Source organism: Podarcis erhardii (assembly GCF_964252035.2).
Source record: "Podarcis erhardii genome assembly, chromosome: 4".
NCBI lineage: Eukaryota > Metazoa > Chordata > Lepidosauria > Squamata > Lacertidae > Podarcis > Podarcis erhardii.
In genome coordinates this window covers 76,839,752-76,864,057 of record NC_138508.1, presented here as the reverse complement: position 1 = coordinate 76,864,057, position 24,306 = coordinate 76,839,752, and the positions used below count along the sequence as shown (strand labels likewise).

General features: G+C 42.6%; 2 protein-coding genes across 2 annotated transcripts in view; both read left to right on the top strand.

The window, feature by feature from the left end:
* Positions 1-23,671, top strand: part of LONRF2 (LON peptidase N-terminal domain and ring finger 2) — a 39,259-nt gene extending 15,588 nt beyond the window's left edge. Inside the window, exons 2-12 of the mRNA XM_081857896.1 lie at positions 5,584-5,702; positions 5,852-5,974; positions 6,867-7,028; positions 7,549-7,771; positions 9,658-9,757; positions 11,380-11,494; positions 13,004-13,125; positions 13,461-13,619; positions 14,313-14,475; positions 18,052-18,201; positions 20,320-23,671. Of these exons, the coding sequence (XP_081714022.1) occupies positions 5,584-5,702; positions 5,852-5,974; positions 6,867-7,028; positions 7,549-7,771; positions 9,658-9,757; positions 11,380-11,494; positions 13,004-13,125; positions 13,461-13,619; positions 14,313-14,475; positions 18,052-18,201; positions 20,320-20,478 (1,595 nt within the window). The 3' untranslated portion in view covers positions 20,479-23,671. The remainder of the gene's footprint in view (positions 1-5,583; positions 5,703-5,851; positions 5,975-6,866; positions 7,029-7,548; positions 7,772-9,657; positions 9,758-11,379; positions 11,495-13,003; positions 13,126-13,460; positions 13,620-14,312; positions 14,476-18,051; positions 18,202-20,319) is intronic.
* On the top strand, positions 4,094-5,233 carry LOC309340628 (uncharacterized protein; the record flags this gene model as incomplete). Its single annotated transcript, XM_081859512.1, has 2 exons — positions 4,094-4,545; positions 5,161-5,233. The coding sequence occupies 2 exons, from the start codon at positions 4,094-4,096 to the stop codon at positions 5,231-5,233; spliced, it is 525 nt and encodes a 174-aa protein (XP_081715638.1).
* Positions 23,672-24,306: the final 635 nt, after the last annotated feature.

Below are 24,306 nucleotides of genomic sequence, written 5' to 3'. Positions count from 1 at the left end.
GTGTTACGATGATGTCACCTATACTTTTAATTATTTCACTGTAAGCCTCAGTAATGTTTTTTTATTTGCATTCCTGCTATAACAGACAACATTCATTTTTAGTTGCACTTAGATGTACCTTGCAGATGCATAAACTGGTATATTTTTTGCAACTCCCTTTTATAACTCTGAAAATTTGTAGTGGTGGTGAAGATTATTCAACGCTGGCAATATTTTAGGGATAAATGCAGTACTTTTTTTTAGGCTGAATGCAGTAAAAATGAAATGTTAAATTTACTTCACTCTGTTCTGCATTAATAATTAGTAATACCGTTCCCTGAATAAGCCTTGCACCAGTTTTATTGGTTCTTAAATCTAGTTTTCTTCTTGCGCTGTAGTAATGGGAATTAAATAGAGTTCTATTTAAAGATGCCCTTGAAATGTTGTGAAAACATTCCTTACTTATTCTAGAAAGTCACAGTGCAATCATGAATCCCAGTATATCCACTGTATCCTCTACATCAGTAATATCCTATACACTGGAGCTAATTCCAGTAAGAGAGAACAAAACTGTCAACCAATTTGTTGTTGTTGTTGTTTAGTCGTGTCCGAGTCTTTGTGACCCCATGGACCAGAGCACGCCAGGCACTCCTGTCTTCCACTGCTTCCTGCAGTTTGGTCAAACTCATGCTGGTAGCTTTGAGAACACTATCCAACCATCTTGTCCTCTGTTGTCCCCTTCTCCTTGTGCCCTCCATCTTTCCCAACATCAGGGTCTTTTCCAGGGAGTCTTCTCTTCTCATGAAGTGACCAAAGTATTGGAGCCTCAGCTTCAGGCTCTGTCCTTCCAGTGAGCACTCAGGGCTGATTTCCTTCAGAATGGATATGTTTGATCTTCTTGCAGTCCATGGGACTCTCAAGAGTCTCCTCCAGCACCATAATTCAAAAGCATCAATTCTTTGGCAAGCGAAGTCAAACTCACAATAATAGCTGCATGGTTCTATGAACATGCAGAGGTCTTCCAGCACCTGTAACGTGATCCCTTTTAACTGGAGATGCCAGGAATTGAACCTGGGACCTTCCACATGTAAAGCAGATGCTCTCCTACTCAGCTACGATCCCTCCTCAAATAAACAAATCTGTGTTCGGTTTTTACTTGGACTACTCCTTTTGCAGAACTAGAGTTTTGTCATTGTTGGTTGGGGGAACCCTGTAATTAGCATGTAGAGATGTGATTTTTCTACTCGCCCGCCACCCTGCCCCTTGCAAAACAACAACAACAACAACAAACCAACAACTTTGCCCTGTTTTCCTCCTTGTGCTGTAAGGGCCCCAGCAGTCTCCTTTTGCTGCTTCCAGTGTGATTATTTCCTGCAAGCCTGGCATTGCACTCTGCCAGCATATGGGTTTAGGAGCAATCCTGACCCACCCAGGGCAGAATCTCTGGCACAGCATTTTGTGAAACGGGCAGGATGTCAGCATGATCTGTTCAGAATAAAGTGAGGATTCGCTTCAGACATACTTGAATAGTTTCATGAATCGTAACGGCATGAGTGTTCAAGCCCATGGAAGCTCTGGCATATTAGCGTTTAGTTTATGTGTCTACCTCTTTATGAAAGCCTACCTCTTTGCCACAAATAGGTTTCCCCCTGTAACTTTGACAGCAGTTGCTGGTCTGCGCTCATGATTATGGAGAAATCGCCAAAAGGGATGTTGTTCCAATATAACCCTCCCCACCTCCCCACCCCCAAAAAGTTCTTCAAAATCTACACATAAGAAATAAGAGTGCTGCCAGTTACTTAACCCATTCTGCAGCACAGTGTAGTTTCCTAGTACCATTTATGCCCGGATCCAATCTAGTATCAAACAACGTGGGTCACCTCCCAATCTTTGCTGTTTTGTGGGTGGGATTCAGCTGCACACCTGCAAATTCAATGGATTCGGCAGTCTTGTACAACCAACACACTTCCAAAAGCCAAAACCTTTCTTTAAGTAAGGAAAGTGATGGGAAGATACACTGGAAAATGTGGGATAAGGGTTGAAATGACGCGACCTCATACAACCTCCCTGCAAACAAATCAGGATGAATGTTCGGACCGAGTTGTCTGGAAACAACCTTAAATATATTTCATATGCCTCACACAGCTTGTATCCCATTATGGTGGCATAATGTGGAGATCAGATAACAAACTGTATATATAATTTAATTGAGGCCAAAATAACGCATGGCACGAAGTTGTGTGGATCTTTTGTCCAAAAGGAGCTTTGAGAGGCTCTGCTTAACCTTTCCTCTACCAGCTGTTCTTTCTGGTCAAAATCTCCTCTCTGTAGTTCCAGACAGGAAGAAATATATGAGCATGTGGTTTTACCCCCTGTAGTGAGAAAAAATGCCTAGGTGAGGGGCATTGGGAGAAAGGATAAGCAGATTCTCCCCCATTTGTTCCCTCACTAAACCTAAGGCTTTTTTAAAGCTTGGGGGTGGGGGGGAGAGAAAATACATTTAGGGAAAGACTGATGTAACTGCATATTATACACAGTCTCAGTCTGTTTTAAAACGCTACTGTTGTGCTTGCACAAACATGTTTTGAATTGTGCTTAAAATATCTTAAGTGCCCATGTCTGTCACGTAGTTAGTCATGGTAAAACACATGTTCCTTGTAAGGTTTGGTAGACTGTGTGTGTGTTCCGTAGGTGATGTTAAAGTACTTGTTGAAAACATGCCACACCTTCCTTAAGAGTGATCCTTGTTGAACCAGAATGGTTAAGACTTCCCCAACAAGTTAGCCAAATATTTCTTTTCTGATTCACCCTTCATTGCTATAGATTTCACGGAGGAAAAAAGACCCCCCCTTTTTTTAAAGCATAAACCTTAAGAGATCCACTAGCATATGTAGAACATATGTAGAAACGCCTGCAAAACTGTGGTTCAGAGCATTGGGGACAATGCTGATACAGGGTGTGGAAAGTTCAGCCTGAAATCTTACACCGACCAGGGTGGTTAGTCCAGATGTGATCCTCCAGATGGCCCTAGCTACCATGGCCAGTGGGATAATGGGATTTGTAGTCCAACAGCATCTGTAGGGTCACTGGTTAGCTGCCCTTGCTGTACATATTTACCTGGCAGTAAGACCTGTTGAACTCAGTGGGACTTAGATTTGAGTACAAATGCATAGGATCGAACCATCAGAGTATTTTACAGAGTGTCTACCTGACTTGTTTGCTAAAAGGCATGAGTACCTGCTAGAAGCATAAAGGACTAGCAGGTGATTCAATAACTTGACCATCAATGGTGTCATTCACTCTTCCATCTTCATCTGTTCGTACCTGTTGTCTAGCTTTTCATTAGGAACTGAGATGGTTTAGTCACATGCCTACTTAATTAGTTCCCTTTCAAAACATCTTTGTTCACAAAACTTGAGTACAGTTTCTAAGGACAGACTAAGAGAACTGAGCCTGTGGGAGGCAAAGAGGAGCTGTAGACTTCAAAGTTCTAAGAGAGATGTTAATCACATGAGTGAAGTCTTGCTGAAGTAGGTTTAGAGCACGGGTGTCAAACACAAGGCCCGCGGGCCGAATCCGGCCCGCCAGACCTCGTCATGTGGCCCGTGTAGCCGTGTAGCCCCAGGCCGCTATTAGAAGCCCAGTCGCTTCCCACCCGCCCATCGAACAGGCTGCCAACGAGACGGCGCATGCGCGCAACGAATCCTCCCGCTAACTCCAATATCATAAAGGAGATCGCTTACCCTAGCGGCCTTTTTTGAACATGCGTGACGTCGGGCGTGCAACGCACATGCACAGGCGGGGAAGGATTGGGGGGGAAACCCCAGCCGTTGCCGCCTCTGCGCTTGCGCGCTTAAATGAGCTTCCGGGGAAAGGAGGCGGAGGTCGCGTGCGCACTGCCTTCCCTGCGCGTGCGTAATAGCCGGCAACCTGTCAGCGCCTGGCCTGTGGCGCCCGTTTGCCGTTGCTGTGGCAGCCGAGGGGCCCTGCGGGAGGCCCTGGCTGCGAGGCCTGCCAGAGGGACGGAGCCTTCCGGGAACACAAGTGGCAGCTTGGCCGCTTTCTCCTCATCGTCGCCTTCCCCCTCCCCGCTGCAGCTGCTCACGCTGCTGTGATGCAGCCCTGTGGCGGGGACGGGGAGGCGGTGGGCGCCTTGCTGCAGCCCCAGGTGGTGCGGCAGCCGCAGCAGCCGCCGTCGCGGGGGGCCTCGGAGGCGCCCTCGGGCCTCATGGTCTTCTATGAGCTGGGCCCGGCGGCGGCGGGCAACGCGGACGGCGACGGGGGCGGAGGCGACAGCGCCAGCAGCCCCGGCGGAGTCCTGGAGGATCTGGACGAGGAGGAGGAGGGCGGCGCCCAGTCGGGAGGAGGAGGAGGAGGAGGCGGCTGCAAGAGCTGCGCCTACAAAGGCTGCAGCGAGACCACCATGCAAGTGGCCAAGCAGCGCAAGCCCTGGATGTGCAAGAGGCACCACAACAAGATGTACAAGGACAAGGACAAGCGCAAGAAGAGGGACCAGGTCTTGGGGGGCGGTGGAAGTGGCGGAGGCAGAGCTGATGCAGAGGGAAGGCAATTTAAGGAGAGATGGGAAAGTGATAATAAAGAGTGGACACATAGTCCTACAGATACAACCGGCCCTTTGAGGGTGACCAAACTGCTGATGCGGCCCCCGATGAATTTGAGTTTGACACCCCTGGTTTAGAGACTTAGCTCTGGTTTTCACTGGTGACCTTCTGTTGCTTAATTAAGGAAGCCAATAAAGCCTTGAGTGCTTTTTCTCTATCTTTGAAGGGAAGCAGAGGGATCTCTGCTTATATTGAGGTCACTTCCAGACAAGCTTTGGTACAAGGTTTGTGGGGAGGTTATATGATATTGGCTGCTTATTGAGCGTTCATCCTAATTTGTTTGCAAGGAAGGCTATATAACAGCAAACCAAGCAGTTGCTGTTCCAAACTTTCCAGTTGATTTTGATGCTGATTTTTTAGTATATATAAAGAAAACCTTTATCAAAAGAATCCTCCTCCTAAATATATATGCATTGGGAATTTAAATTATATAATTCAGAAATAATAATGTATGAAAAACAATAGTAGACTGATGGCCTCAATCTGGATGAAGGTCCAATAATCATTTTAATGATTTTTTAAAAAATACTGTTGCTTCTAAGCCTTCTTGTTTCTGCAGAGGAAGAGTTTGGTCTTCAGGAATTGTGAACCGTGAGCTAATATTACCAATTAGTAAGCTTGCCAGCTACTAGAAACTTAAGCCCAAGGGTCATAGTGAAATGGCATGCCAAAGTGTTCTCATGTTTTATAATCCTTACAGAACCTGATGTCACACTGATCTCGAACTTGCCACATACACCCCTTTTGAAAGCTGCCTGGCGATTAGCTAGGTAGCTCTAAAAATACAATGCTTTACATATGCAGTCTTTTAGCAGAGATGTGTGTCTCAACCATCATATTCTTAAAAAGGAACAAATGCTATTATAAACAAGAGAGAGAGGAACTGATTATGTTTTGATTGTGCCTGTGTAAAACTAGCAAGATTTAATAATGCTAGACAAAAGTTTCCCTTACATTTTTTCATCTGCTGCTTATATTTCAGCTTCCTGTAAATGTTCGTTAATAGCACAGCGGGCAGAACTTTGTACAGCTATGAAGAATTATCAACAAGCTCTTTATGATGCAGAGGCACTCTGCCGAAATAAACCCCATTGGCCTAAGGTACAAGGTTCATAAGCTGCTATGGGGGAGGTGGCAAATGTTTTTGTTTGCCTATGGGTAGCAAATATGAAATAATGAAATGCATGTTTCCCACAATTTTTTTGAAACTTAAATACATTGAGGTTTTTCTGTGTGTTATGTTCACACAGGGTCATTATGTGAAAGCACAAGCTCTTTCTGGATTAGGAAGGATTGAAGAAGCATTGAAGGAATTTCTTTATTGTGTTGCCTTAAATCCTGAGTGGAGCTCAATGAAAATGGAAGCTCAGAAGGTAGGATAACTGTACCAACTTTGCATGTGGTCAGTGCAGGGAATAATATATGCACGTGTGCATTTTGTGTTTTGCTAAAGGCTTCTGATGCACAGTTCTGCTGTTAACAGTGAGATTGTGTGTTAGTCATGGGTGTGGTTCTCACTGCCATGTTAATCAGCTCATGATAATTAGCAGAGGGATTTATAGCTTGAGTAGCTTGATCATTCCAATGAAACAATAGCCACTGTTGCTTGTGGATTTGCCCGCTGGTTAAAATAATCATGAAGACCCTGGTTTGCAGCTAATAGCCTTTGAAACCGTATCTAACCTGTGGATGTCCTCCAACTAGCTTACCAACCAGTGAAGGTCTCACAAACGCCACTACAGCTGCAGCTTTGCAGCTGATCTCTATAGCCCCCCCCATAACCTATAGTTCCTTCATTTCTAGTGTATTATACTGTTCTGTCAAAGACCTCTAATCATTCACTTTATCAGATAAAACTATGTGCAGCCTGATTAGCACAGGCATTGGGCACAGCACCAGCACTGCTAACCAGAAGTTATTTGCAAGCTGGGTTTCTTACCCAGGAGATTCCAACTAAACATCAGGAAAAACTTTCTGACAGTAAGAGCTGTTTGACAGTGGAACGGTCTCCCTCAGAAGGTTGTGCACTCTCCTTCCTTGGAGGTTTTTAAAGCAGAGTTTGGATGGCCATCTCTCAGGGATGCTTTAACTGAGATTCCTGCATTGCAGAGGATTGGGGTTCCTTCCAGCTCTACAAATTCTGTGATTCTATTAAAGTCCTGAGAATAGGGTGAGATTGTTTCAGCCCCAAGACCATTCTAACCCGAGTAACTGCAACAGCATTTCAAAACTTGTTTCTTTTCCCCCCTTTTTTTCTTTGTTTAGATAATGTGTGAGATGTTTTTCCCAGCATTTGAAAACGTGCACGATAATCTAACAACACCTTTTTGTAATCGGACCTCGTATACAAGGTTGAAACCTGTGTTTCTAAGTAGCATAAACACACAGTCTTCTGGAGAAGATGGGTCAACTGCAGAGACCTCAAAGGTAAGGCTTACAACACGTATGCTTCAAAAATAAAAGTTGGGGATCAGAATATCACCTCCCTATCTGACTCTTTATTTACTGAGGTTTAGAATACACCGGCAAAGTGATTACACCAGCACTTTGGAGCACAGTGTACAGAAGTTTCTCAGCTTTGGTCCTAAAAGTCACTAACATGGTAGTTCACAAAGGAAGTGTTTTGCTAATGGGAAGAAAACGAAGTGAAAGAAATTGCCCACAAAAAACCGAAACTGTAAAGTTTTACAAATTTGAGGAGTCCCATTTAAAGCATACTGGGGAGACTTGCAGTCTTGAGATACAAGCCAGAGCTCGTCTGTTCCAGTAATTATGCAAATAGAGCCCTGCATGAGCCACTGTTCCACTGACTTGGATAATTATCCACTTAGTCCATTTTTATGTAACGGGTAGGAGATGATTTATAAGCAGCAGTTGTAAAGGTCATGCAACAGCGGTCAATGAAACTCTTCCTGAATTGAAGATGCTATTGTTGTATCTGTTTCAGGAGGCCAGCTTGAAGCTAACTAAAAACCTGTCCCAAGAGACTGATGCATATCGAAGTACAGAGTCTTCTGTTTCTCATCATATACTGGACTTCTCTTTTGAAGACAACAAAAAAACTTTGGGAACGGTCCTCTCCAGTCTGCCTGGCGCAAGCTTAAAAAGAAAGTTTTCTAGTGATGGGGATTTACAGAGCTTGGGCGTCCCTATCAAAATTCCTCGAAAAGGTGTGTTTTTTGAATGAGGATCTCTCCTTTTCCTTGCTTTGTAAGGAAATTCGCACTACTCTGCTTCTGTGGTTGGTAGGTTATTTTTCATTAAAAGCACCTGGACAATTTCTGCTATGAGTAGTGTAAGTTAAAAAGTTAAAAGTTTGTAATATATACACTTTTTAATGTCATAAGAGAATGCTCTTGCTGTAGAAAAAGGGTCACTAACCGTTTTTTGGGACCAGCAGGCAAGTTTTGAATTTTGAGAAAGTGCTGTGGGCACCATTTACACCTGTGCCCTGGAGATGTGGCACAATGGCACATAGCTGCTGTGGGGTGTGTGGCATAATTAAAGAGAGTACAAGAATTTGCTTCTCTGCCCCTTCCTGCCCCAGAAAATTTCTGGAAGTCATCCATGTCCTGCTGAGCCTGTTTCTGAAAATCACACGTTATTGATTTTTCTCTCATGCGCACATGCAAGGATACTGTTGTTGTCAAATAAAAGGGAACATTCTCCAGAACCATAAGAAACGCGGCCGGCGGCCACAACACACACCCCTCTCTCATGCACATGTACACAATTGCTGCCCACATACAGGTCATGGATACATGCCTCTCTGTTTCACACACACACACACAAAACACGTGTTCATCTCTCCCTCTCTCTGGTGTCTACAGGAATTTTTCTCAACTTAGGGTGTGGCTCAAAGCGAAACACTGAATAGGGGAGAGCTGGCTAATTTTTCACAGAAAAATGAGAACAGTGGTGTTGCTACACCTCATCTCATATCTCAGGGTCTTAAAATGTTAGAAGGTGTTTGTTTTTTTAAAGAATTTGGGGAATTGGGGCATTATCAACAGGCACCAGGTTGGCAACGTCTGTGGGATGACATGATGTGTCATAGCAGGAATAGGCAAACTCGGCCCTCCAGATGTTTTGAGACTACAACTCCCATCATCCCTTACCACTGGTCCTGCTAGCTAGAGATCATGGGAGTTGTAGTCCCAAAACATCTGGAGGGCTGAGTTTGCCTATGCCGGTGTCACAGCTTTTGAATTTAATTTGATACTTGGTGATAAATTTGTAGGATTCTTTAAAAAAAAAAAACTTTTATTAGTTGAAAGCTGATAACAATTACAGCAAAATGTTGAAAACAATTTTAAGACAAAGTCCAATCACATAAATAAGGTCGGTTGTAAAATTATGCATCTCGGAAGCCAGGGTAAAGAGTGTGTCATCGGCATTTGCTGAAATTTGTTTAAAGAAAATGCCAGATACAACTCTTTGGAGAGAGAGGTTCACTCCTAACCACGAAGGTCATATACAATAAACAATAAAGTGGGCAACATGTGAAATTTTACAGACAGACCTGTGTTCCTTCTCTGGAGAGCAGTTTTGATGCAACTCCCAGTTTACAGTATTGTTCTTTTGCAGCAAAAACGACGAACTTGTGGCATATTAAAGATGAACACATTAGTTGTAACATAAGCATTCATGGACTGGAATTTACTTCATCTGATTCAACAAGTTACCCATCTTCATTGGTTTTGCAGCAGCTTTCATTTGCTTTTGATGTTTTTCAGTAATTTCAGATGTGAAAAATTAATTCATTATCTGTTCCTCCGGAGCTGGAGATAGCAATTCCAAATGATGTAAACGCATGATTTTTCTGATAGGAAAATGGGTGCCTTACGCTGTGCTCTTTCCAATATCTACTTTAGCCTGCCCTTCTCTATAATACTCTAAATTCAGTACTCCAGCAAACTCTTTGTGAATTGTTGGTTTAGTTAGTGAAAAAGTTCTTAATGCAGGATGACCTTGAACAATTAAAATTAATAAAAGGGCCCTTCAGTAAACCTTGCTGATTTTCAATGTGTGTCTGTTCTCTTTCTCTCTTTTTAAGATGGAGATGCTTCTTGCGAAAATCTCAACTCTCTTCCCTTAACAGCGATACCCGCAAGCCTTGTGGATGCATCTGATTTTGAGTGTTCCCTTTGCATGAGGTATTAGCAATAAGTGGACTAAATGTTTGGAAAATATTGCATGGCATTTTAAAGGCGGAAGAAAGAAGGAAAGATCCTGTCTTATGTACACTAAGCTATTTAATTCATATCTGTCTATCTACCCACGGAGGTGAGGAACCACTCATCAGCTGGAGGGCTGGATCTGAAAGTGGTCAACCCTCCACAGGCCACATTGACAGGATGGCCGACCTGCCAGTCACCCGATGCCATAAAAACCCAGAGCTCCTGAGTGCATTCTATACCCACTGAAAGCAGCATGACGGTGTAAGGTGCCAAATTCAAGCAGTGCCAAAGATAAAGGATCCGTCTGGAGTGTGCTGCAGGTTCTCCTGTTGCGACAGGGGATTTACCTTTGGGTGCTGCTCGTATCTGGCACCTTGCCCTGCTGTGCTAATTTTGGCAGGGATCAGGTATGCTTGGAAGTGACCCGGAACTCCTGAGTGTATTCAGTCCCTGCCGAAAGCAGCACAACAAGGTGCGGTGCCAAAGGAACATCCTGTGAAATTGGGTGACAGGCAGGTGGGGTGTAGCTCAGCTGAAAGGGCCTTGCAGGCCCTGAATGGAGAGAATTGGCGGTCCTCATGCTGATGCCCCCCATCTTCAGCAAATCAACACAACATTTTTTTATAGTGTATTTGTTGATTTGCAGAACTCGTAGGAGTTTATTACATGTGTTGTTCAGGCCAACAATGTGTCCTCAGAGATTTTTTCTTCTTCAGCCTGAACTCTCCAAAGCTCAGTTCTGGCACCTCTCAGGTGGGCGCCTTTGCCATTATAAGTGAACAAGGGAGGTGTTCCTAGTGAGTTCTGGCACCTCTATTTCTAGAAAAATAGCACTGGTCCTCCAGATGTTTCTTGACTCTCAGCTCCCCATCAGCCCTAGCCAGCCGTGCCAGTGGTCATGGAAGTTAGGTGCTGCAGTACAAAAACTTCAGGAGGGCATCACATTGATTTCCTGTGGAATATGTGCTCTATAGCTATGCTCAAACTCTTTTTTAAAAACCGAGCTCTCAGTCATATAGCTTATGAAATTACTTGCCTCGCCAAAAGTTGTGCAGTTGAATGTACCAGAGAGTGAGTTATTGCCATTGACATTTGGGGAGCAGCAGCATTCAAAATTCATCAGGCGCCAGGTGCGCTTCGCACCTGCCCATTGGCCACTTGCGACCAAGTGAAGATGCCCAGGTGTCAGGATGGTGCCTGATGTCTCCACCATCTGGAGGTGCATGCCTGGAGATCCTTGGATCTTGACTGTTTTCACACACTAATACCGCATCCTGTAGAATTCTATCCATTATATTTTACCTGCACCATCAGAATAAATTTCAGGAACCCAAAAGTCGTATTGAAAACTTTTGAGCCATCTGGCCCCAAAATGGCGACTGAACATTCTGTTTTGGCGACTGCAACCCTGGTATAAGGAGCAATTTGGCGTCTACCTTATATATGTGTGTATCTTAGTATCTTAACACTGGAGAGCTGTTATTTGTACCTCATGAAATCACATATGCCTTTATTAACGTATGTGAAAATTCTGGAGTTGTGCTTTGAATGGAAGTGTGGAGTAACCAGTTGTTTTTCAATGCTCCCAATTGGTTCAGGTTATTCTACGAACCTGTTGCTACTCCCTGTGGACATACCTTCTGCCTCAAATGCCTTGAACGTTGCCTGGACCATAATCCATACTGTCCGCTTTGTAAGGAAAAGCTGTCTGAAGTAAGTTTTCCACTATCTTCCATGGGCTGCTTAAATGGAAGCCTCTTGGTTGGGTAATACTTACTGTTAGCAAACCAGGTGCGGGGGGGGGGGGCTGGCTTGCAAAATAAGGAATTAGTGATGCAGAAGTAGGTGTGTTCCAGTGATAAAGGCCCTCAGGGTATGCAGGAAAACTTTTGGGTGTGGGTGAAATACCCTCCACTCAAAATTGCAGCAGGACACAAGGCTAGGCATGCTCAAGAGTTGCACAGCTCAGCTTAGTTTTATTTATATTTATTTAATATATTTATGTCCTTTTTCTCCCAAGTTTGGGAATCAACGTGGCTCGCAACGTTTTTAAAGCATCATTATAAAATGCAAAGTAATGCAAAGAGTGTGGGACTCTTAATCTCCGGGTGGTGGGTTTGAGCTCCATGTTTTGCAAAACATTCCTGCATTGTAACGGGTTGGACTAGATGATCCTTGAGGTCCCTCCCAACTCTATAAAGTTGTGTGGTTCTAAACAGCTGTGAATAGAAGTTAGGCTGAAAGGAAGCAAGGTGTTTCTTATGTGCTACCCTTCAGCCTAAGCTCCCAGAGCGGATTTGGAGGCCAAAGGAGATCGAGCTGTACGCTTTCCCCCCAAAGTTATTGCAGGGTCCTCTTTAGCCCAGACACTCTTTAGCCCAGACACCGCTGAAGGGATTGGGCTATTCTGGACCTCCTGAGACTTGGATCCACACAGCCAACTCAAGAGAAGGTGTCAAATATTTCTGGAACTGGCCTCATGAACACTGAGCCTGCAGGGACTTGCCACAGTCCTGCTATGTCTGAGCTGGACTCCTCCTGGCTCCAGCTGCTGCCCACAGAGCCAGGAAACGTGGGGGAGGGATTAGTAGAGGAGCAAAACAACAACAACCCTCTTTTGGCAAGCTCCCTACCTATTAATGTGAACCTCATTTTATAGCTGGGCATCTCAAAGAAGCTTGGCTAGCAAGATATGAATATACTGTACAGCAGTAGTTAAACATGAATTATTTCCTCCAAGGTCATTTTTGACTACAAAAAAAGGAAAGTAATTGGAAATTTCTTTGCAGTACAGCTTTACCACAATAATAGAATGGTTCCTGTTCTTTCTTTCTTTTTACAACATCTTCTGCAGATACAGTAATGAGCCCCCCCCCCCCATTTTGCTATCCCAGGTATCTGTCCTGGCTGTTGAAAACCCTTCACTGCACTATACAGGATTGTGCCATCTTTGTGTATTTTGCACACACTTTTTCTTCTTCTCTTCAGACTTTATGGCAAGGATGGCAGAGCCTGGGGCCTACAGATGATGTTGGAAGTCAGACTCCTGTCAGCATATCTAATGACAAGGGATTGTAGGAGTTGCCATCCAACAACATCTGCAGCCCCCCCCCCCCGTGCTTTTAAAATATGGAAAGGTTTGGCTAACCACACTAACTTCATCACTAGATTCTGCCCCTAAGCCAGCTTTGTTACTGAGTTCTTGAATGCTTTCATTTTTAGTTTTTGGCCGGCCGAACTTACAAGAAGACCATCCTTACTGAAGAATTAATAGTTCGCTACTTGCCAGAAGAGTTGTCTGAAAGGAAGAAAGTTTACGAAGAAGAAATGAAGGAATTGTCAAAGTAAGCAGCCTTCCTATGAAAGAGAGGAGGGCAGGGGCGAAGGAAAGAAGCCTGTTATGATGTGTGCCTTGCTCATGATTGCGCTGGGCTCATGATTTATTTCCTTCAAGCGCACCACAAGCAGTAGGCCAAGAACAAACATGGAGTGCAGGCCTGCTCCAGTTGATTTTAAAACTGTGGATTAATGTTGCATGTGGGTGTGTCACTGATAGAAGGAAGGCCTAGGAAATAGGGAATAATAATGTCCACACAGCCAAGCTTGTTTCATGGCAGGTTTCAGAAAATAGCTTTCGGCTGCATGCGCTGATTTAATACGACTCTTCGTTCTCTTACAGCCTGAATAAAGATGTCCCCATCTTTGTGTGCACCATGGCATTCCCTACCATTCCTTGCCCTCTTCACATCTTTGAACCCCGCTATCGGTTAATGATAAGAAGATGTATGGATACTGGCACCAAGCAGTTTGGCATGTGCTTAGCTGATGAACTGAAAGGGTAAGCAAAGGATTTGGAAGCAGACTTGCAAATACTAAATTCCCGAAAGAGGTGCTAGTGTTACGGAGTGTGTGTGTCTGAACCCACCTGTGTGTCCAGCGCTCAAGTGTATTCATACACACACTGCCAAGAACTTTTAAGGATCTATGGCTAGAGTTACGATGTGTGTTCGTTATGAATATGTGTTTATCCATAACCATGTGCCGACAAGAAGTTCTCGCCCAAAAGGAATAAAGAAAGATTGTTTTATTACATGTGTTGAAAGTGACTTGTGTGTATTACATGCTGACTCAGATGACAAAACGACAATTCAAGCAGGCGGCAAATCCTGCAGCACATACGCACCTTGATCTAAAGAGTTAAAGAACTCCTAACTATTCCCCCTCAATAATCTCATGGGGAGTTGCAAAGTACTAAGAAAATCCAGCCATCTGAACGTAGTCCCTGCAATTCTTCTAACACCAATGTTGCAGCCTTTCATCCGTCAGAGAATAGGCAACCTAGTTCCATGTGCATTGCATCTCTCTGATCACATATATGCACAATTTCTGCAAGAACCTTTTACAGCTTGATTCTAGACATGCTTATGCATGGAACTGATGATTCCATATTGAATCAATGAGACACATTCCTTAAGTATGCTTTAGGTATACTTAATACACAGGACTAATATTGCTCTCTTTGTCCCTTCAGGTTTGCTGATTACGGCTGCATGTTAGAGATCAGGGATGTGAAGTTTTTCCCTGACGGACGTTCAGTTGTTGACACAGTTGGTGTCCGGCGTTTCAGGGTCTTGAGCCATGGTCAGAGAGACGGGTATAATACTGCAAACATTGAATACATGGAAGATAAAAAGGTAACTTGTATAGTTTTGTGAGGCTTTTTTCTACACTTGCCTTCCAAGTATGCATCCTTTTATTTATTTAACTGCAAAATAAATTATGTTGGTTTTTGGTCCCCCCACCATTAGACAACCCCATCCTAACCTCTTAATACTAACCTCTCTTCATCCCTTGCCATTTTCTCCTTCTTTACCAACCATAGAACCTTCTTTCCCCAGTAGTTTAAGCCGTTTCCTTCCTCTCCCCTGCTCTGCATATTGGTCCACTAACATTAGGAAATTTAATATTTGATTACTTTAAATTGAAACACTATGCTCAACAAGTTTTGAAGAGACAGCATCATACCAAACTTCACAATGACTGGAAGCATATTCCTGGAGATGTTTATAACTTTATTGTGTAGCATTCCTAGTTGTACATGCCCTGCACAGCCTGAAAAATATATCGAGTGAGAAAACATGAGTTTATAGCAGCAGCAGTTTGGGGAAACAAGCAACATGAGAAATGGGAATTTCACCAAAATTGGTGGTTATAGGTACTGCTAGTAGTATTTAGTGGACAAATGTTAGAACTGGCATATATAATCTGCCTGTAATTTGTATCATGCCTCTTAAATAGTGGTGCTCTGCTTTAGATTGATGATAAGGCATTAGAAAGCTCTATGTCGGATCATGCGTTCCTCAAGCATGCTTTGGTCACTGGCGCTTAATCCTGTTAATTTCTGCAACTGGTTTCTCCAGCAGCACAACGTAAAGTTGTTCTCAGATAGAAAGAACAGATGAAGGCATAGAGAATAGGATATCATTCTGATCTTGAAGGTTAAAATAACTTGAGCTACTGTGTTGAGTTTTGGACAGAATAGGGGAAATAGATCTCTTATTATATGCAGAGCAAGAGTTGGCAGCAGAAAAGAATCATTTGTTCAAATATACTCAAATTACAACTCGTCTCGTAAGGGTCTTTTACCAGTTTATTTGCCTAATATCCACTCTGCAAAGAGACTTAAGTCCTATCCTCCACATCAGTCATGGGCATCGGGGAGAATACAGATGACTGTTTAGCAAGTGGCTCCTCAAACAGCGTGCATATATATAATCACTCGCTGTTGATTGCCATCTTTCCATCCTTCAAAAGGAGGATTGAAAGCTTACCAGACCAGAGGTTACTAATCTGCAACACGATTGTGTAAATAATTGAAAGCACATACACACATTATTCACTGTATCAGAAGGGCACTAATGCAGCACTAAACCATGAGAATAACAAGCTTTGGAAATGCTTCAGGTGACAGGGAGTTGGTCCCTCCCAGAATCTGGTAGAATTCCACTTTTTAGTTTGCACATTCCGCCACCTCAAAATATGGCAGAACCTTCTATTGTATCAAGGGCGCCATTTTGATTCCCATGCGAATGTCTGGACAAAAGCTTTGCCATAAAACAGTGGCTCGAGAAGTTTCCACGTGAAGCAGATGTGTGTAAAATTGTACGCTTGTGCTTCATGCACTTTGTTGAACTCTCTGCTCTTCACTTTCCATCCTTCCCCTAAGAAGGTTGTCCTTGTGGATGACTGTCCCTTTTAAATACAGTGAAATCCTCTTAATGCAGAAGCCACATTGAGTCAAGGAGGTTTGATCTGCCTTAAGAATAGCACCCAAATGCATGAAGGCTATGGGAGAGCTCGCAGGCCCATTGCGCTGTTGGAAGCAGTCACTGAGTTTAAGGATCTAGGAGGGGAGATAGCAAGTTAGGCTCAGTGGTAAGAGATGGAAGTTTTGACTTTTTAGGTGGCTGCCACAAGTTTCCAGTACAACGAAATTGCTTCCCCATGCTAGCAGGCCTTGGGGAATACAGTCATACCTCGTGTTGCGTTAGGTTCACGTTGCGTCTTTTCGTCTTGCGAACGCGGCAAACCCAGAAGTGTCTACTTCTGGGTTTTGCCGCGTGTGTGTGCACAGAAGCATTCTGCGCGCTATGCGCAGAAGCGTTCTGCGTGCTTCGCACATGCGCAGAAGCGGTGCTCCAGTTACGGGCTTTTTGGGGTGCGAACGGCACCCCGGAACACATCAAGTCTGTAACTAGAGCTACCACTGTAATGTTCTTCCTTGAATAATTGGGAGGAGTCACTCATTTCAGTCAGAAAGTTTCTTCTGTATGACTGCTTCTATAAGGTGTGGGTGTCATGCTTCCGTTACGATGGTTTTTGAATTATATTTAGTTTATTGTATTGTGTTGAGTGGTTTGCTGTTAAATCTATTTTTTTGGGGGGGGGTTGCAGATGCCTGTTTTATTGCATTGATTTTAATAATCTGATTTGGAATATTTTTTACTGTTACTGTTGAAGTATGGTGGAGCTTATTTTTTTTACAGTTGTTTTTAATGTTTCGTTCATTTAGGAAAAAATATATACCCTTAATGAAATATCTACACACATCAATTAATATAAGGTGATCAATAATACACAGATAAAAACCAACATTTTAAAAACATGCATACATAATAGTGACCTGTGTCTGGATAGGTTTGCTGAATTAAAAGTTTTAGCTGGCTTCTCAAAAAGTATAGAAAGAGTCAGTGGCGTAGCGTGGGGGGTGCAGGGGGTGCCGGCCGCACTGGGCGCAACATCTGGGGGTTAGGGTTAGGGTTAGGGGGCGCAAATCCAGGGTTAGGGGGCGCAAATTACTTGCCTTGCCCCGGGTGCTGACAACCCACGCTACGCCACTGGAAAGAGTTCCTGTCTAACATTTAAAATATACATATATATTTGTAACCTATGTTTTAAATTGTTTTAAAAAACAGTTTATATTGGTCTTTAAACAAATACAATTAGCATTAAACACCTATCCAGCAGTACATCTGATGGTGTTCGTTTTATCCATTGTCTCTAGACATACACTTACACATTCAACATTCAGACGAAAAGTTATCTAAAACAGTTAGTATAAAAAAACCCAAACGAGATGAACACCTTTACCACCCAAAGGATCTCTGTTTCGCTTTTGAAGGACAAAGTTTGTGGCCCTTGTGATTGCAAAGCAAGTGTTGGTGGGTTTTTTACAAAAACTTACTGCAGTTTCTGCCACACACTTAGGGGACAGAATGGGTCTGAGTAGAGCTTTCAGGGAGTACACCTTCTCTAGGCTACACTGTCCTCTGCCCCAGGCCCATTTTAGCGCAAAAATCAAGTTACTGTGCCCCAAGTCATTTTTAAAGTGGCTTAACTGTTTAGGCAGCACTTTAAGGCCTTAACCACACTTACCCTTTGCTTACCCTTTGCTCTGTTTTTTTCCAGGCACAGGTCCACACTTTCCTGGTCTGTGTCCAAGTGCTCCCCCCACCCCCCGATCTTACCAGTTAAAACCCACTCTTTAAAGCTGAATCGGAGCAAATGGCTATTCAGATTTTCCCTGGATTGCCTTTTGCGGGGAAAGTTCCAAAGCAAAAAGGGGGGGCACTCGGACACAGAGCTTTAAAGCACGTACTATGCCCCGGAAAAAAGTGTAGATAAACCCTAATTTATATTATCTGCCTTGATTTTGTCACGCTGCAAATGAGAGAAACATGACTTTGAATCCCTTTTTGTGCATTGTGCAGGTTGAAGGGGCAGAGTATGAAGAACTTGTCCGCCTTCATGATTCAGTCTATGATCAAGCTGTCGCCTGGTTTACTTCTCTTAAAGACAACATGAAAGCGCAAATTCTGAACCACTTTGGGTCCATGCCAGGGAAGGAGCCTGAGCCACAGGTAAGTGCTATACATACCACAAGTTTCCATTCAAAAAGATGTTCATGGATCAGAACGTTTAAGATCACGGAGTAGGGGATACTTTCCACCGACTTTTGCAGGGAGGTGGACCAGAAGTTCCTTTCACCCTTCCTCTGAAAGGGTGGGGAAATTCCTGGAGACCAATCTGCAGACCAAAGCTTGCTGCTTGAAAGTGTGGAGCAGCAGGGCCCAGGAAATGTGCAGTATAGGGATAGGGTCCATGCAAACCACATCCCTAGGCCCCAACAAAGGAGTATAAATCTAATAGACATCCAGTGATGATACTGCAGCGTGAGTAGAACAAAATATGTCATTTTACACCGACACATACACACCCCGTCCCTAAAACAACAGCAGAATTCTCAGAGCTGAAATTTGTAAGAAATTTCTAAATTGAAAAAGGGTCAAAGATAGGAGCATGCAGAGTACATTTTTTACCAGGGGCCAAGTATGCATTATATGCAAATGTGCATTAGAACCAACCCCCTTTCTTTAAAAAAGAAAAAGAACTTTGGGAAGAGGAAATTTGGAATGGAGAGACAGCAGGGAGAGTGCTTAACCCCCACCGCCCACCCCTTGCCGCTGCCAAATTGCTCCTTGACTGCTTTTCCCTCTATGAGGTTCCAGCACACATTTATGAGGCAGTTAGGATGAGAAAACCTGCTACTTCTCTCTGCTCCAAATACCTCCTCCCAAAACTGTTTTTCTGCCAAAAAAAGAAAAAGATAAATTAGAGGGGGAAGGGCTCTAATTCATGCTGTTGTTCAAGTTGGGGGAAGTGTTACAGGTAATCCACCGTTAGATTTTTCAAGAGGGAGGGAGAGAGAGAGAGAGAGAGAGAGAGAGAGAGAGAGAGAGACTGTGACTTTCCTTCTGCCCTAAAAATACATATATTGGTAGCTAGTTGCTATACTAAACTGTGGTCTATGCTCACTTGCTTCTGGGAGTAAAACAACAACCACCACCTTTAAAAACATCTAGTTAAATTTCTGCCACCAATAAATCTTGCACATTTGGATTACCACCCCAGGGAGAATCCATTAAGATGTTAAATCCTCATTTGTGTCATAATTACATTTGGACTTGCTCACATAGACTGATAACTCATTTTAACAGACAGACATTGGAGCAAATTTTGTACGGGCTTCAGTTTAGCTTTGTTTCCTTGGTCTGTTTTTGTGCATTAGCCTTTTCTGAGATTATAAACCAATCATTTTGTGCTAGTACAGGGTGAAAGTACAGCCTTATCAGTAACACGGGACTGTTCTCTCGAAACAGTTACAGAGATCTTCCTTTGACAATTGCACTTGAGAGACCACATAGTGAGTGGTTGGTGTGTGTGTGTGTGTGTGTGTGTGTGTGTGTGTGTGTGTGTGTGTAGAACACACACTGGAAATTTTAGAAAGAAGCAAATTGCATGAATGATCAGTGTTGTTCCTAGTTCAGCTTTTAGTGCTCAAAACTGCTTAAAGCCAGAATGGAAAAAGCAATTCTCATTAAAGGAAAAATCTCCACCCATGTTATTCTTCCTATTTCATCAACAAATATTGTGGGATGGCCTCAAGATGTCCATTCCTATAATGCCAACTGTATGATTTCACATGGGCTTATAACCTAAACATGGTAGTGGATGACTTAGATGTACATTCAGTCTCTTTAAACAAATACACATTCTGTCTCTCTCTCTTTCTCTCTTTCTCTCTAACTATCATGATAAACACCAGTATTACAACAGACCAAAGGTTATTGTCATACTATAGCTTTGTTTGTTCCTATTCTGTGCCAATTATTTTTAGCCAGGTATAATTTTGTCTTAGACAGAGATCAAGCTAGAAATAGAAATAGTTTCAGAAAAGAGAGTGCTCTTTTGGTTTTGGGCCGACTCCCTGTTATAGTACTGTTTTCTCCAAAAGATGGGTTGGTGAGAGGAATAGAGGGTCTGTTCTCACTGTCGATCGCCTGAGGATTTTGCAGAATGCGGTATTTTGGATCACCCTGTAAATAGTAAAGACATTTTAGTGCAGAGGGTTGTCGTTTAGATTTTTCTATAAATATTAAGCACGTTAAAGATGTATTGTTTTGTTGTTCCCTTTGCAGAGCAACCCAAGTGGTCCAGCTTGGAACTGGTGGCTGTTGGCAGTATTGCCACTGGAGAACAGGGCCCAATTGGCCATTCTTGCCATGACTTCACTTAAAGATCGTCTTATCGCTATACGGCGCGTATTAATATTTGTGACACGCAAAAGACCTAGATGACACATCCTCATTTGTGAACAGACACTGAAAACAAATGGTTGTGAATATTCTCAAGAGACCGCGCATTCTTCCCTTTCAATGAAACTGATTTGCTCATCTAAGCACTCACAATTTTTTATTTTTTGCACACACTCTGCCCAGTAGTTAACCAAGCATTCTGTGCCTCTTGTCCTGGAGAAATCTGAGCCTCTTAGAAGTTGTGCCACAGTCGCAGCATAGCCAATCGCTGCAGGCAACAACTTGGAATTGCTACTTGCAACCAACTGTCCATTTTATCACAGGGGGGGACAACTGAGTCACAAGCCCTGAGATGCCCCTGAAGCCCCAAACAGCCATTTTGAATTCTACACAGCAGAACTCGGAACAAACAGTGGATTAGAAACTGAAAAGAAACTTTGAAAAACAATTCTTAGAGGTTGCCAGTTGAAGGGAAACCCCCCAAAATATCCTCCAGAGGAAGAATGCACAAGACAACAAGTGTTAAATGAACAGGGGGCAGTCTTTTCGTCTGTAGCATATTGACAAAATGATTGATCTGTGAAGCAAAATGTGTTTTCCTGGACGTTCGCCTTGCAAGACAGTGTTTGACCAAAGGAGTAGCTGGTGACAGCACTGCGTCTGATCAACCCTCCCTGTCTTTGTAACTTGCATGCTGTGTGTAATGGGAAATAGTGTTTCGATATATGTATAGGATGGTCGGGTTCCCCTAAATCGCCCCCCCTCCCCCACTTCCTACAAATAGAAAAAAAGAATAACCTCAGGTGACCCGCGTTACAGTATGGAAAAAAGTTACTTATGGATAGCCTGTTGTCAGTGGTTGTGACTTAGATATCGGTACGCATGAGGATCCTGCAGCCTCCCGTGCCGGATGGAATTCCCTGTGTGTGCGGGATGCTTTTTTTTGCTGCCATTGGAGCCACTTGAGCATGCTGAGCTTCACTACTGGATCACGGCCAGCATTTCTAGCATATGTACATATATACTTGGTTCAAGCAGTTCTGTGGTAATCTCTCAAAAGGCCGCTGAGATATAGAATTGCCATTTCAAATTACCCTTCCATGCTCATTCTGCAAGTATAACTCAGAACAGGTAAGATCCAGTTTCCACCTATATTTTCAACAGCCATGCCAGCCTAACCTGTTATACTGGAACAATGTTTGTTAGCACATTTTTTTTTAACCAAAACGTTAATATTATTACTCGTTATGTACCGACCACTGTCTGTGCTTGGAGTCTTGGTCCTCAGTGACAACTTTGAGAGGAGGCACATACTGAAATCTGTAAAGGCAAATTTCAATGCAAGCTTAAACCAGGTGTTAACCTTCAATTAGTTGTTGGTTCTGTAAATATAGCTGTATTTTGATGTCTCCGTACGTATTGTTAATAATTTTCTTTTTTAATTTTCTTTTTTTTTAAAAAAAAGAGGTCTGTCAGCCTGTTGGAAAGAAATTTTAGCAGTGAACGTGAAGCTGCAAAAGCACTGTTGCAAACTGCTGAACTCTCCAAATGGTAGAAAACAATTGCGTTAACAGCTTGGGAGAAATAACACCGGTTCAAATCTCGGAATGCCGTGTGAATTGAAGACACAGGTTCACGTGCAAATAGGACAGGAAGGTGAAAATAGTGGCAATACCAAAATATTTCAGAAGTGCCTCCTCCTTAAATTACAAAGTGTGTTCTCTTTTGACGAAGGTGTGAACACTTGTATGTGAATTCAGGAAGCAATATCATCTAAAAGGTGATTGACTGCATTATCCGTACCGTAATTGTAGTCCGAGTGGTATTAGATGATTGGCAGAAGTATCTAGTCAGAAGTTGCCAGTAGCAGTTGCCTAGGAACTGATCAACACACACCCTGAATGTACTGTAGTTGCCTCTACCTTGAATTCGCCTTTTGTAGTAAAGTAATGACCTGTGACTACACTTTTAATTGTAAACTACATAACTTGCAACCAATGATCTAATAATCTCTACCATAGCCTTCCTGCAAGTTCTGCTACCTTCTACCAGAGCTGTGCTTGTATTTCCTTCAAGAGAGCTAGCATTAAGCTAGAGAAAGGACCGTCTTGGTGAATTTTCCCTTCGATCTGCTCCTTGGGTGCTATCATACTTTCCGAAACACATCCGTCTTCCTGTAAACCCCCTGAACATTAGAAGCTTCCAAGGTTTCTAGTAAAAAAAAAAAAAATCCTTTCAAAATGTGCCCTCGTTAACTTTTGGCAGGGAACTTCGACAAACTTCATGATTTTTCACAGTACCTTTGTGCTTGCTTAAAAGTTGTTTCATATATTTTCCCTCCTTGTCTCGTTTTCTGTTAATAGCTGAAGTTACACGGCAGTTGAGCATAAACAGGAAACTTACTTTGTTCTGCTGATTTACTGTTTCAGCACTTTCCATGTTTAAATTCTGTTCTCTACAGCACCTCTGATATTCTTATTTGGTGTTTTGTTTTGGTTGGAGGACTTTTCTGGCAGAATTCAACATGGTACACTTAGCCCTTGAAATTAAAGGTCAGGTTGTCTGCTCTTTTAATAATCAACGTCTGTCAAGTGAGCAGACGCATTAATTGAAAAACATGACGAAAGCCAACATTTTTTAAAAAAAAAATTTCCTCCTCTTAGGCTGATTGGTCTGGCAGCCTAAGAGAAGTGGGGCTTAGGGTATCTATGGTCTGAAAAGCTTTGCAGAAAAATGTTCCAGACATGTTTATTGATTATGATAAGGAGGAGAAGCCATTCCGTTCTCCCCTCTAAACAAACATGCAAAAACCTGTTTTCCATTATAAGCCTGCTGTGTAAGGCTTCAGTATAAAAAAAAAAGATTTTGTAAGTGAAATTAAATCTTTAAAAAAAAAATAATTCAAGGATCATACCAGTTGTTTGCTTTTGTGGCCTTTTATCTACTGCTTTCGAAATCTCCTTTCTTCTTTTCAGTCACTGAGATTGCTTTGTGACTCCAGTGAGCTGATAATCAGCAGATTTCTGCTCCTTTGGCTTGTTGCTGTAGTTAATTTCAAAGAGAATCAATGGCAGAGGGTGTTCAGAAAGCTGTATGCGTAAGTCATGCAGTGTCATACATAGCTGAAGGCCTGGTGTTTGGTAGCGCCTTAATTTTGCAGCTCTGGAATGATTGTATCAACAAAGCACCCACAAAAACCAGATCCTGGAGCTTGTGACCAGTTTTTTTGTTTTTTTTTAAAAAGAAAACATATTTTATGTAGATAAAACTTGAAACAAAATCCTTATCTGTTTTGAAGCTAGTTGAAGAAATGTGTGTATGTCTACGTGTGTGTGTGGGTGTATGTGTATATATGTACAAATATAAATTATTAATCGCATTTTTGTACTTGGTTAAAAAGAAGATGAAAGACAGGTATGTGTTACAACTATGTTTGGCACTTCTTGTTATATGAAACAAAAGCCAAACCCCTTTTTTAAAATAAAAATAAAAAATTGCTGCAATGTTCATTTCATGTATATTTGGAATATTCATGGGGAAATGTATTTATGTGATATTTGGAATAAATAAATTCTGTTCAAAAGTGTCATCTGTCCTTTTGCTAATTTTTCATCAGGAGTCAACTGTTGCATTATATCCCTTATTGAGAGAACCAGTAGCTCAAGTTATGCAATTCAGGAAATGCTAATAGGTGGTTTAGTGCTACACATGAGCTGCAGGGAGCCCAAGCAAAGCCCTGGGTTCGAATGCACACACTCTCTCCACCACCTCTGTGGCTGGGAGACACTTAATTTTCACTTTTTAAAGAATCCTTTTGTTATGTGTGGCCCAGATTACATTTTGAAACAAAACGATCAGTTTCTTAAAAAA